This window comes from Pseudopipra pipra, chromosome 2, assembly GCF_036250125.1.
Source record: "Pseudopipra pipra isolate bDixPip1 chromosome 2, bDixPip1.hap1, whole genome shotgun sequence".
In the NCBI taxonomy this organism is placed as follows: domain Eukaryota; kingdom Metazoa; phylum Chordata; class Aves; order Passeriformes; family Pipridae; genus Pseudopipra; species Pseudopipra pipra.
In genome coordinates, this window is record NC_087550.1 from 17,523,283 (window position 1) to 17,537,866 (window position 14,584).

At 42.5% G+C, this 14,584-nt stretch overlaps 1 protein-coding gene across 1 annotated transcript in view; it reads right to left on the reverse strand.

Annotated features, from left to right (window-relative positions):
* Positions 1-350: 350 nt before the first annotated feature.
* The window catches only part of CD96 (CD96 molecule), a 30,211-nt gene continuing 15,977 nt past the window's right edge, over positions 351-14,584 (reverse strand). Inside the window, exons 6-14 of the mRNA XM_064644120.1 lie at positions 14,404-14,494; positions 13,871-14,047; positions 12,609-12,662; positions 10,755-10,799; positions 9,796-9,870; positions 7,010-7,087; positions 4,146-4,235; positions 2,910-3,033; positions 351-1,856 (exon numbers count right to left, since the gene is read on the reverse strand). Coding sequence (XP_064500190.1) covers positions 1,748-1,856; positions 2,910-3,033; positions 4,146-4,235; positions 7,010-7,087; positions 9,796-9,870; positions 10,755-10,799; positions 12,609-12,662; positions 13,871-14,047; positions 14,404-14,494 — 843 coding nt within the window. The 3' untranslated portion in view covers positions 351-1,747. The remainder of the gene's footprint in view (positions 1,857-2,909; positions 3,034-4,145; positions 4,236-7,009; positions 7,088-9,795; positions 9,871-10,754; positions 10,800-12,608; positions 12,663-13,870; positions 14,048-14,403; positions 14,495-14,584) is intronic.

Consider the following 14,584-nt stretch of genomic DNA (forward strand, 5'->3'; position numbering starts at 1 on the left):
CATCTAAGGGCAGGGAGGAAAGTCCTGGCTCTCCACGCTCCTTGGAATATTTTTATCCTTCTGGTTTTTGTTTGTTTGTTTGTTTGTTCATGGTTTTTTACAATTTTTTTTTTTAAGGACGAAAAGCTGCCTTCTTTTGCAGTGATGGATAGTATGACAAAAGTTAAACTACTTTGCTTCTACTACCCCACACAGAAAAGAAATGCTCAAGTTAACATTGAGCCTTTCACGCATGCAAGGTCAGTGTAGTTTTGTAGGACAGAAAGTGTTTTTGATTCAGCACAGATGACAGATTTAGGACTGCTTGTACTACAAGGTAAATAATACAACGAAAAAAGTCTGTTAGATCATTCTTTCCAGTAAGTAATTAATTTAATCTAAATTCCCGGGAAATACAGTGCTCTGAACCCTGACACTCATCGACCAGCGTTTAGCAGTAAATAAAGCAATCCCATTCCTAAATCAGAATATCAATTTTGAGCCTGACATGATTGAATTGTAGCTGATTTGCATTAATTACAGAAATACCATTGTGGTAGCAATACATTTTCAAACAAGCTTAGAGGGCCTTTTTCTTGGCTGCCTGAAGGTAATGTAGGACCACACTGCTGCCAAAAGCAGTGCTCCTGCTGCAGATCTGGTGCCTTGCATTAGTGATCACACAGCTGCTGACCTGTCTGAGAACTGTACAGCAGGAGCTGAGCCAATCCCACCCTCTGCACCATCATTTATCCATTAGTGTCAATGCAAGGAAATATGTAGCCTGGGCAGGACAGGGGTAAGACTGGATCACCTCTTTCACAGGCTTAAGTCACCTGGGAAACTTCCCCTGAGGTTTTGAAAGATAGCAAATGACAGAAACTCATTAAGACCAAAGGAGAAGAAAATTATTATATTCCTTTTTTTTTTCCTTGATGAATATCAAAAATATAATTCCACAAAAGCAGACTCAAGTGTAAGCACTGTTTCAAAGGCACAGCACTTCTAAAGAGACTAGAATTTTCCATTATCTTTAGGCTCCTTATTCACTTCAGTCCTTAAGTCTCTGGCCCAAAGGTGGCTTGTGCATGAGCCCAAAGTTGACTGTTTTTTGTGACTTCACCAGTGACAACTGAGTCTTCTTCACAGACACTTGCACCAGGCCTGCACCAAGACCTTTCATCTCACCAACCCTTCCACGTGATCCACTGTGTGCAACCCTGTGCCGAGAGATGCAGATATTTTCTTTCTGCATAAGGTGCTGATTATTTTTTGGTTGGTTTCACAGTGATAGAAAATACTAAGTTGGTCATGTTAGTCCACAGTTAAAAAAAACAATTGTAAGAACGACTCGCGTACGTATCAAAAAGCTTGTGTTAAGCCACTGTACCCGTGGTGTCCATACGGCAGAGCTGTCATCTCTGGACACTCAGCAAAAGAGAAGCTTCAACACTCTTCAGTCAGGCTGGAGGAGTGATGTGTTAATCCGCTCCCATTAAAAAGACAGCAAATTCCCAGTTGATCACCTAATTCAAATTAAGCACGTGTAATCTCATGGTGGCACTCACAGTGGTGTTAACGTAATGCGTACATAGAGATTGACAGGATGAAGTGTCCTAAGGAATGCTCAGCTTCCAACGGTAATGTCATGTAGGCACTCTGAATTTTAATGTGGGTCATTAAGACCCAACTCCTGTAGTCAGTGTTCTAAAGACAGAGCCTTTTAACTGTCGGTCTTCTGCGAGCTACACAAGGGGTGTAGGCAATGTTACAGGTTTTCTAGTTCGTGGCAGGAAGGGGGAGTCCCATCAGAGTCCACCATGGAGGTATACTTCATTGGAGGTGGTGGTGGCTTGAAAGATGGAGGTCTGTTCATACTGAAATAGAGGAGAAAAAAATGCACTATCACACAAAAACTGCATAAAAGACTGATGTAAAATGATCACAGGAGGGGGTAGATTGACACTAAGAGCACCTGACATTAGCTTTTACATAGTGCAACTTCCCTGATTCTGTTTTATAACCCCAGCACACCTCCTGGTATTCATTTGGCTTTCTCAGCTCACACTTCACAATTTTACTTTATTCATGTTTTAAAAGAACAGAACATGGTTCTGATGAACCATTCAAAACCAGAGGTCTTTTGCTCACACTACTCTCTGAAGGTATATTTAATGACTTGCAACTTTTTTGGGGGTCAGTTTATAAGCCAAGTTAAATAAAGGTCCCATCCCAAATCATTGAAAAAAATCAACCCTATTTTTCCCTTCCGTATACAGGATTTGTAGTTGTGTTTCAAAAGGGTTTTCCAGAATTATAAGTGATGCATTTTCACCACAAATTTTCCAACATTTTAATAATGTTAGTCAGATTAAAAATAATTGTCTCTTAGATACTACTTTTACCAGTAGATCTCTGAGTGTGTTAGTAGGGAATTAAACTTTGGTAATAATTACAAATTCAATGCTTCTTTGACTGGGATTAAGTTTCAGGTAGCCTACTTTCACATATATTATTCACAACTCAAATAGAGCTGCCCTAGAAGTACAATTTCATTAAAACATGTCCTCAAGTCACCATGGAAAATGAGAGAGCAAAAGCAGCTGGCAGGGAGGCTAATAGAAGTGGGGGACTCTGGGGACAAAAATTGACTGTTATTCTTCCCTTACACCCTGAAGCTGCACTGTGGCTCTTCTCTTAAAGTTTATTTTAAAGATAACCCACAAAACAGATGAAAGGACTGAAAACACTCCACTTTTCATATTGCTGTATGAAAAAAAAAACAGCATTACCAATCCATGTACTTAAAGGCCTCGTGTGCTGTGAGTCATCTCAAATGAAAAGGTGTAAACCCAAACAGCTGGGTTAGAGTTTGTGCTGTCCATTGTGCCACGCCTCCCACCCCTGTGGCTCCCCTCACTTGTACTTACATCTCTTTCTGGTACTGACACCATTTCCTGACGCCCACAGCTATTAGAGAACTGCAGAAGAGGAGCAGGACGGCCACCACTGCTGGCCAGGGGAAGTGACTGGTGTTTGTGTTCCTCTCGTCACCTGTAGGGGACACACCAATCAGAGCTCATCCCAACACCCTCAGAGAGGAGGGAAATCTGGGCTTGCTGCCTGCAGCTTGTTGCTCCCCCCAGCACAGTACTGGTGTCAGTAGAGCCCCAAAATTACCACCACACTGTCACGTTCCCAGCCTGAGGATTCCAAACTCTGGGTGTTGCAGCTCTGATTTATGGACTTAACTCACTTTTGTTCTGACTGGGTTTGTGAGCTGGTTTCAGCCACCCATGAGTTCACATGATGAGATTATTCAGGCACAGTCCAGCAAGTGTTTCATCCAAAACCCATTGGCTTTCTCTGTCCCCCTGTGAGCTTCTCTGTGAAGAGGAAGCAATTCACAGTGCAGCTGGGCACAGCTACCCACCACAGCTGTCCTTCCCAGGGGTTTATTTTTCACACCACTGACACCAAACCCTGCCAAAATGTCTGGCCAAGGGCTCAGCTGCATTTTTGGTGACACAGCATCCCTGTCCCTGCTCCATTCCAGCTGTCTCTCCCCACCACAGTGCCTGGATTCCTCCCCTGCCCCCTGCTGCACAGCCACTCTTGGGGGTGCTGTTGGCTGACAGAGGTGTCCTCAGGGTCCTGGGTATGGAAGAGGAGAGGAGCACAGTACTCCTCCAGCTGCTGCAGAGGGTGCAGCAGTGGTCTGGGTGCCAGAGGGGGCTGGAGCACAAGGTGCCTGGGTGATACACTTCGGTGTCACCTCCCTGTGCATCACACCCCTGTGCAAGGCTGGCTGTACTGGTACGTCACCCAGCCTGGGTCTTACCCACTGTGGCAGCCAGTGCTGTGGCCTGGCACCAAGTCTACCACACTGCACGAGCCATGAGATTTCCCAGGGGCACAAGAGCGTGACTGGCCAAATTTTGCTGCTGGAAGAAAACGTGCACTGTATGTTTGCTTGCATTTGGAGGGAGAAGGCTGGAATGCCAAAAGCCTGTGACAGGCTGCAGTGTGAAGACACAGCAGCTGTGACTCCTTTTCATCTCTTTTCCCTTTTTTGAAATCCCCTGGTCAAATGGACATGATGCTCCAGGTTTTGTGCTTCTGCAATGGCATGCTGAAAGAAGAGGATTTGTAGGATAATGTCTCACCAGTACTGTTGAGCAGGCTGCTGGTAGTAAAGAAATCTTTCCCTCCCGTAGCTGAAATTGTCTGGTCTGTGACACTGTAGGACAGATTACCTAAAAAGATATGGGCACAGAACATTTTTAGTAACTTTTTCAGGTGTTTTAAAATGAAGACTGTCTTTTGAACCCACTGTTATTCACCCTGCTGAAAACTGGAAATCAAATTCCAGGATCAGGGTGTCAAAATTTGATAAAAGCACATTTTTTATCTAACACCATGTTTTAGGCCAAGAATCTAGGCATCTTGCCAAGATTTTTGGCCTAAAACCTGGTGTTAGATAAAAAATGTGGTTTTATCAAATTAAAGAATATTAGAAGAAAAGGAAGGAAGGAAGCCGTGAGAGAAAGAAAGAGAGAAGAAAGAGAGAAAGAGAGAAAGAAAGAAAGGAAGAAAGGAAGAAAGAAAGGAAAAAGAAAACACCTTTCAAAATGCTATAGCAAGCCAGCATTGAGCTGTGCTGTGGTCTAGGAGAATGATAAGCTCTTTATGTCTTTGATGGTAATGAAAAACCTAAAGATATTAAGTGGCTTAGCAGCAGCACAAAGAGTCTGCCTTTGTCACAACTAAGCAAAACCTCAGTCTCCTCTGTCAAGTGCTGTGTCTGAACCACAAAAATAATCTATCATCTGTTTGTAGGCAGTATTTTGCCCTTCCTAATACAGCTAAGCTACCTATGTCTGAATCAGTGCTGCCTAAGGATACATTTCTGGTTTTTCTAGCCACCTCCATATTCACAGCTTCTGAAATAATACCTAAAATATGCAACTAGACAATGGGACAGCATTTCCAGAGGTGCCAGGGCAGTTATGGTGTGCCAGGGTTGTATTCTCAGAGGAGTGTGTGGCATTCCTGAGGCTTTGTGGAGATTCCGTGGTGGAATCATTTAAATCTGTACAAAAAGAAATAATGTCCTTCAATTTTCTTCCAAGCCTGCACCTATGACTGCTTCATTAGTCTCAGCTGTGGCTATTTTGTACTCTTAGCCTTTCTCTGATGCAAACAACAAATGAAATAACAAAGGAACCTGAAAGTCTCTGGTATAATTGCTGATTTACAAATCCAAGAAAAAAAACAAAAACACTGTTTAAGTTATATGAATGAAACATCAGACAGAGCCAGGAAAATCTTTTTCTTATTAGATGCTGGCTTTGATTGAAATTGAACACTGAAGTGTATGTGTTTGTGTATATATATATATATATATATATATGCATATATATATATATGTATGTAGGTATGTATGCAGTAAAAATTCCTATGAAAATCTGTCCAAATTTAGGGCACTCTAAAAAGTCATTGAGACTTTTGGATATTAATTCAATTCTTTTCTTCTTGCTTATTAGGTGTTTAATTTTATGAGAATAAGCATGACAGATCTTGCTTATGCAAAAATTACTGGCAAAGTTATATATATTAAAAAAAAAAAAGACATGCACTAAGAGATTCCTTAGCACTGTGCTCTGTACAGCACACTGATGAGCACTACTTATTCTTATTTACATAATGGCTTGTGTTAGAGCCTCAGAGGACTGAAATGATAATGGTAATCGCTGTTGTAGGAGCCCAGTGGCCCTGGGAGGGCACAGGGATGCATGTTGGTATGCCTCAGCAGGCTCACTGGTGCCTCTGTGCTCTGAAATTACCCTCAATTACAGCTGCTGGACTGAGGACCCTTCAAGGCCATTATCTCTTAGCCGGTGGTCAGGCAGGCACAGATGTAGGGAAGCAATGGCAGGGATGTGGGGATGACTGGTGCAATGCACAGTATATCCTGCAAACATTAGTGTAATTCAGCATGCTTTTAGCAAAGATTGCCACCAGCAAGCTGTGCAAGAGCGGAATTGTGAAGCATTAGAAGTTGTCACGAGGTTGTGGTCTAAATGTGTGGTTGTGGGTTGTACGTGGGTAAATAAGCACTGGAGTGTTACCAAAAATATATTCAGAAAATGGAAAGCGGCTGCTACATTTGCACTTCAGCCAAAAGACGACTCCCATGCAAATGCAAAAGCTCACTGACAGTTCCTGCCTGCTCCAAAAGCACAAGGACAAACCAAGATTTTAAAAAAGAAAGTCACTTTGGGCTTCTTGCTGCTGAGCAGAGATTTTCTAAAGGGAAAGACTTCTGAAAAAATGTTCACCTTAGGGTTTCTTTTTAATTGATTTATTGATCTTTAATGAGGCTGCCTTTCAGTGTTCTATTAGGCAGCCTTTATTGCTCCACATTATCTCATTATTTCATTGCTACTCTGCGATTTTATTTAGCTTCTCTGGCAATTTATTTCATCTATAAACTATCTTCAGTACTTACTACATTTGCCTAGCAACTCTCTCAATTGTAATATTGTTAAAATAAATATGTCTATTGAAACCAGGATACTCAAACGTTTTTTCATTCCTCTTTTGCCACTGCAAATCCTTGACAGCTTGGAAACTTGGGCTTTTATCTTCTAACTCAGCGGAATTCAACAGGGAAATTGTTTCTGTGAAGTACTGAAAAGCTGGTACAGATGACTCCACCTGACTTTTGGCCTCTGCTCAGACACAACTTTTCCATGTTTAGTAATAATTTTTGCATGGCAATGTGGTGACTATCAACTAGCAGCTGAAAATAAGCGCCACAGAGCTAATGCTCTCGGGAAAGGTATCTCGAACTGAGGACCTGAGGACCTGCTGCTCTACTTTTTGCAAGATGCTCCAGGCTACTGTAGATTTGCAACCCAATGCTCGCTAAGGTAGTGCCACATTTTCACTTTGCAGCCCCCATAGTTGGCTTCATAACTCCCCTGTTACAGTCCTACGAAGCAAAGGAGACACATCATCTACTCACGTGCTGCTGTCAGACTCTCACTTAATGCTGCGGCGCTGGTGTAGCTTTTTGTCTCTGCATTAAAAGCCAGTGCTCCTGCTGAAAAACACACAAGCTTGTAAAAATTGCTGTAGGGAACCATAATGCTTGTTTTTCATTTTCCCTGTCTTTCTTCACTGTTTCCTGACTAACAAGGTCAAACAGTTGTAGCCCACTACTTGAGATGCTGGCTTCCCTCACATAACTCCATGTCTTCTTTGAAAGCCTATCACAAGGTAGAACCTCGACTGAGATAGATGAATAAACTTTGACAAAACATTTGGAGCATTTTTGTATTTCAGCTTAGTTTCAGGTGAAGCTCTGTAGCTTGGGGTGCACTGGCTTGTTTCGTCCTGAAGCCAGAGCAGCGACGAACAAACATACATAAATCAGAATCTAGACAGGATGTCACCAGCTCCAGGGAAACAAAACTGTTTTCCCAACTAGCAAAGGGAAGTTTTGAAGAAGCTAATGTACAGGAGTCAAACCTGCAATGTCTGATGCCAAAAGCCAATTTCTTTAACATTTTCCTTTAAGCTTTTTTTTTTAAGTGTTAAAATTTCTAGAGCTCAGCTAGCTATTTATCTGATATTTACACACAGAGAGTGGCTAGCAAGTAGACCTCTATTTTCCCAAAAGAACAATTTTACATTTACTAAAAAGAGTTCATCTTTCTTAACAACTGTCTCATTTCTGGAAAAAAAATATCATTAAGTCATCTAAATAAACCCAAGAAGGTGAAATGCAGCTGTAACCCATCACTCGAAGCCTGAGCTTCTCTGTGCTCAGACATAGAGCTATCGTGGAAGCTAAGCAAAGCCCAGGCTGCAGTTTTAACAGCCTTGGTTTTGTTTTCCCTGCTCAAGCTCTTGCCTCTCTATGTCCACTCTTCCCTTGAATCCGTTCCCAGCTGTCTCTTATATTTTCATTAAAAACTTGCAAAATAGCAGGAACTGAACCAAACCAGTAGACTAAAATGGCAGGCCTGGACTTGGAATCCTGACTCAGCTGCAGCTCAGAGGATTTGCTCAAGCAGCTGATGGTGGCACAAGTGTGAGAACCAGCAGTGAGCCAGAGAGGAGAAGCACCAATCCAAGGCTGGCACACTGCAACTGCCACATGCTGGGAGCATTCATTAAAAGGTAGTTGTTTCCTGGCCTACTTACAGAAGAAAAATGGCTCAGCTCCACCTTACGTTATGACTTTTACCTCGTACCTCCTCAGTCAGCGAAGATGTGTAATTCAGCTAGGAGAATCTTCTCTGTTCACATTGTATATTTATAGCCTTTGTCATTAAATTTTTTGTTGAGACAGAAGGGCTTTCAGTCCACTTGGACAAGCAACTTTGCTGTTCTGCTCTCAGCCAGGCAAGTGTCTCTGTTTTGGGGATGGGGACAGCAGCATGAGAAGCAGCAAACTTTCATTTCAGTGCCACTGCAGTCTGTGTTCCTGCCTTGGCATATCTCTGTCTAGCCTCTTTGTGCCCCCAGGCTTTATGCTGAGTGATTCAACTCCGGAAAGGAAGCCTTGTGTTTGGTGTCTTCCTCCAGTGTTACCCCCAACTGCTGCCCTTCACATTGCTCTCTTATCTCTGCTAGAGAGTAACTTTAAGGTTTAAGGTTACTTTAAGGGAGGGTTGCAGGACTGAATTTACACAGCCCAAGGAGAATAGTCAATGCCCCACAGGCTCATAAAAGTCTGTTGCAATCAAATTTTTTTTTTGTTTGGGAGAACAAGGCTTCTGCAAATACTAAGGGCCAAATCCACTCTTGCTGGTGGCTACCTCAGTGGTGCATCATTCCTGAGCCAAAGCTATGGTGCTGTTAAGGAGAGGAACAACAACTTGCCATTTTGCCTCCTCCTTGTGCTGCCTGCACTGCTGTTTTGCATGTGCTTCTTTGTCTAAAATGAAGAGTGTGTGCCATGTGTGTGTTTAGTCAGGAGCCGTGGCAGTGAGCACACCTCTCCTTGCTGCCAGTGAGGGCTGCCCCAGCGCCCTTCTATCTGCTGCTTAAAACCAGCCAGTCCTACAGGGATCAACAGCTGGGCTTCAAAAGAGACTTTAAAGAAAAGAGTGCTTGCAGACAGGCTGTGCTGCAAGGAAATGCACTCTGCTGTGTCTGGTGGGCATTAACGCTGTATTTTGAGATCAGAAGGTAGGAGGTTCTCAGCTTTACCTGCTCTTGATTCAGGCTGCTGCTGCACTGTCCAGCCCACTGGTTTAACCTCTCCCTTGGCAAGAGAGGTTAAACCCTTCCAAGTGTTACTCTGCCCTCCACTGGCCTTGGTGTTGCCAGCCTTAAGAAAAAATTACTGAGTTACCTGTTGTAAACATTTTGTTTATTGTTGCTTTGTGTTTGGACTTGTGTGCTCCGATGTTTGGGTTGCACTTTTTCTAGCTCTAATGTAATTCTATTTTGGTATGACCTTTAATTAAAGAAAATAGGTATTCCTTGTAAATAATATAATATAATAACACTAATTAATATATACTCGATGTCAGTTCAGTTGCCAAATTTAGTGCATATATCCTAAATGGAGCATTAAAAAAGATAAAATCACTAAAGCATTTTCTCATATGTTTACTTTTGAACTGTGGTTATACTGACTGTGGTTAGTGTACCTCCTAGCGTATAATGCACTAGGAAAAGGGCTTCAGGAGACAGTAAATTGTTTGCTACAAAAAAAGCAAGATGGTTATTGTGTTTATGTGTTTTTCTCCTACACTGTTGAAGCAATAGAGAAAACATTTTGGCTTAATTGATTACCTTGTGTTATGGAAGCAGGAGCCAAGTTTGCTTGACTTGTGAAATCCAGAGAGGCCAAAGATGTCGACTGGGGCTCTAAAGACAAACAGATTACATGGTATCACATTTAGCTGATAGGTTCTTTAGAAAATAATATTAATAAATCATAAAACAGCCTAGATCAAAGCTTGCGGCAGCTGTTGGGTAAATGCAGACTCTGCAGCAGAAATCCTGCTGTCAGACTTAAGGCTAAATGCTCAAAACACATCCCACAAATTCAGGGGGCACTCACAGATGGCTGATGTTATGAATACTGGCCCTTTCCCGTGAGCTGGCTGGAGACATTACTTATTTATGTTTTTATACACAGGGTACAGTTTAACTGCCGTGGGGTGGATCATGCATTTGATGGTGGTGCTCCCCCATTTATCCAGAGCCTTTCCAGAAATGGTCCATGACAACATGCCACAGCCACATAAGCCGAGGAGATCACCTGTGGGTTTTCCTCTCGGTTGCTGAAGAGAGTTTAATGTAGTTACCCATGTGCATGCTCTGGTAAAGCAGAGTTAGCTATCTTACATAACTAATGAAGGGGAATGATGTGCTGCTCTTGGGTCAAGGAAAAGTGGTGGCTTTAACTTTTCTATCACATGCACCTCTCTGTCATAATAGGACAAATTTATTTACAGTTCTATAGGTATAATATTCCATTTTATAAAAATGCATAAAAATAACATGTAATATTCAGGATGCCATTTTACATGCTGTCCTAACGTGACAGCTTTAGCAAGATTTCTGTTGGATCTCTGCTTGAGTGACTTCACAGCTCACAAATTCCCATCCAGCAGGACATGGGTACCGTCAGTACCAGAGCACACTGACCTTTCCCTGGCACATCTCTGGCCCTGTGTACTTGACATTTAAGCAGTGGTCAATATACATATATTGTGTAATAAAGGCTTCTATTTTATCCTCCTTACCTGAGGCAGTCATGACAGCTGATGTAAGTGTTGAATTACCAAGGTCTATAACAAATCAAAACAAACAGCATAAGGAAGGTGTTTATTCTGCTTTAGGAAAGTTGGTGATTCAAAGGTTCAAGAGTGAGAAAGTACATCACACTTAATTTCCAAATAATCTTTCAATGCACAACTCAGCTAAGTGGTCTGGAGAGAAACATGAAGCATCTGAGGTAACTGTGCTGTGAAATCCCTAGGGAAACAAAGGTTTCTGGGGAAAAAATTTTGGAGCCCCTGGCACCTCAACTTAAGAAGCACAAGTGAATCACATGGGTTTATTCCATTCAAAGAGATGCACCTTATTAGCACAGATGTTGAAATAACAAATATGAGCTGGTGGTGGCACCTGCACAGCTCCATCCACGAGGCGCTTTGGAGGCTGTAACTCTTGACAGGAAATTTCAGACACTCTTCGCACTGAAAAATGCTCACTGAGTCCTCAGAGAAGAGGAGGGGGAGTTATTCCTTGTAATTAAAGAACTGTTAACCACCCAGACAAGTGCAGCAGAGACACCATCCTGCCCAAGCAGCATTTATGTCCTAAGTAACAGATCTCTCACTTTTTTCAGTATTTTTTTTCCCCAGGAGAAGAGGCAAAGTACTCCCCAAGTAGGTTAGGAGGATGGATTATGTCTCCCCAAAGGGCTCCATGAAGGACATAATCTATGGAAGCTCACACACCCCATTAGAAAAACACATCTGGGAAGGCAGCCAGAGGTACCTACCTCTGTGTGGTTGGACACATGTGGAGGGCACTGGGTGGGAGCAACCCTCTGCAGATCAGATCTTAGCATAAGTAGGTAACTATCAACTCTCCAGCTGCTTTTCTGTGCAAGCACTTGTACCTCCTTTGGCTGTTACTTTTCCGTTTGCATTTCATCTTAGCCTCGCCTGCACTAGCAGGGATTTTGCAGTAGCTGGCTGACAGAAAGGACTGCTTAGCAAAGGTGCAGCAGGTCTGAAAACCAGGGCAGTGGGCACCTTGAGGTGTGCCCAGCTCCTAGTGACTTTATGCAGTGTATGCAAGATGAAGAAGAATGGTGACCTGATGCAAGCTGCCAGGGTTCCTATGAGACATCACCTTGCAGAGACCAGTGGAAAACAAAGTCTCTCTCTCAGGACCCCCCAGTGACTGGGATGACTTTCTGGTGTGCAGTGGGGTATTAGCTGAACCCCCAGGGCTTGCCACAACCTGCACTTGCAGAAGTTTTTACACAGAAACCCACACTTCTTTTCATGCCATCTGTCTACAGCATTTCTCTGACACACTCACGTAACCCACTGCTAAAGTGCAGCTGCCTCCCACGAGGAGCAGAACAAACTGCTCCAGGACAGATGTCTCCAAAGGGCTTCAGCTGAGGGGTGGACGGAACATTTATCTGTCTGCAATAAGCTGATAATAAGACAAACTTGCAGGGGCAGAGCACAGATTTACCACATTTACACAAATTAAGAAACATTCTATCAGTTCTTTAATTAGGCAAAAGTGTTGAGGATCTTGGCTGTGTACTTAAGCAGAAGGTAGAACCGTTAACAGGGCTGTTATTTTTAATTATTACTTCAGTGTTGAAAGAGCTTTATTCAAATGCCAGCTGAAGCATCAGAAATAACATTATGTGCCCCTCAAGGCTGGAGTTTAATTATGCTTGGTCTTAATTATGATAGATTACATCACCAAAATATCTGTTTATTGTATTTTTCTGAAGTCATAGCTGCAGGAAGGGGTTTCTTGCTGTAGTAAGTGTTACAACAACTTCAGGAATTTATAGATTCCTCTAACACAACCCAAGTTATTTTATTCTTAATTTATCCTACCTTCTGAAACCATGGTGGGAAAAGCTTCAGGTGAAGCTTCATTAGACTTATTGTCTGTGAAGAAAAAAAAGAGAAAGATGAAACCAGTTTTTTAAAGTAGTTATAAAGGCTGAAAATTTAGTTTGGGCTTGTGTCATACTGTGCACCTTCACAGAAGGCATGGCTGAGAATTAATGTGATTCTTTCCTTTCTGTCATATCTAAATACATTAATGTTTTTATACAGAGTGGATCTATCTTAACATTAGCATAACCTGCAGGCAAGAACTTAGACTGCTTTAATTGATGGCTCTCCAATTTGAAGATATTTCTACAAAACTACAAATTGGGTGAGATGAGTAATTTTGGAGAAAACGATGATTTATCTACCTTCCCTCTGAAGCTATATTTCCAGAGGATTCAGCTCTGGCTTTTGATGCAGTCTTACTTTGTGGAAAAACATACCAATAAGCATATCCACAGCCACAAGTGAACACAGCTGAGGTGCAAGCAGTTGCCAAGGTACATGATGTACCAGCAGATGCTGCTAAGGGGTGAGCAGCTCAGTCCTGTTGTCTGTGCAGCAAGGATCATAATAATAATAATAATAAAAATAATAAAAAAGTGTCACTATGCATTTGCAGCTGAGGACGAGACATGAACAAGAGGGTGCTAAAGGAAATCTGTCAGATCTTCTCACCAGCCCCCCTGCATTCTCAGAAGTGCCAAAACCATCTGTAATGTTGAGTCTCCCGCTTTCACCAAAAGAGCAGGGCAGCATGTATACCCACTTCCCTAACCATGTAGCTAATCCTTATGGTACAGATTATAGGGGAGTTTCTCCATTGTCCAAAATGGTTCAACCTTTTGCAAGTTTCACTGAAGATGTATAACACAGCCCTGATCTGAGGGTTTAGATTTCCAGGGAGCTGCACTGCACACATGCAGACTTTTTGCCACAAATGCTCAGTGGGAAACACATGATTATAATAGCTCACTGGTCCGTGTGGCTATGCTAATCTATTTTTGGATATGGGAAGTACAGCAAGACACTGCCTAAACAAACAACAAGCATCTTCTGTTTGTGCAGGAGTTTCTTAGCTCATTTAGAGGCTTAAGCAAAGACTTGAGCTAAAAAACCTGCCAGAAAGTTCAAGCTGTGAGATGAACTTGTACAATAAAGCTTCCATACTCTTGGTATTTCTTCAGTATTTTAAATAACAGTGAGTACATGTGCTTTGTGTTCTTAAGATCTCAGATGTGTTTCATCTATGAAAAACCTACCCAATGAAACAAATATTTCTTCCGATGAAATATTCCATATTTCACTCCCGAGGGAAGGAAACAGACATGCACATGAGAATGTCTTATGTGTCTCTTGGGTCCCTTGCAGCATCAGTGTTGATCTCATCTGATAGAAACCTTCACTGTCTTGCAAATCTTCTTGTACAACAGGAATTTCTTGGGGAAAAAAGAAAAAGGCCCTCTCGTTCACTCCAGACCATAAATCAAAACTGTGCATAATATTGGTACTGAAAACAGGCTCATATAGATGCAAGTTTCTTTGCTGAGACACTACCAAAGATCTGTCAAGAACAGTGTGGTTATACCAAACCATGGTTCCCATCCCTAGCAATTGCAGGGGTCTGTGGTCACAGCCATTTGCCATCTGTTCCCTTTGAGGAGGTCTGACACTCTCCCTTGCACCCAGACAGACTCCTGCAGTCTCCCTGTGGCAGAAATGGATGAGCAACCATCACTTCTCTTGGGAACCACTTCTACAGCTGTGCCATTGTCCTACTGACAGGTTGGTTTACCTCCAGGCTGCTCCAACAAGTTTGCTCTGTCCACGTACCACACAAGGCTTGGCTTGGGAAACGCCTTCCTCACAACACAGCTCAGGCTGGGCTATGGGGCAGGAAAAGGAAGTTATTAGGTTAGACTCCAACATCCTCACCCTGCTGCCAGCTTCCAAATTCCCTTATGGACAGTGCTTGT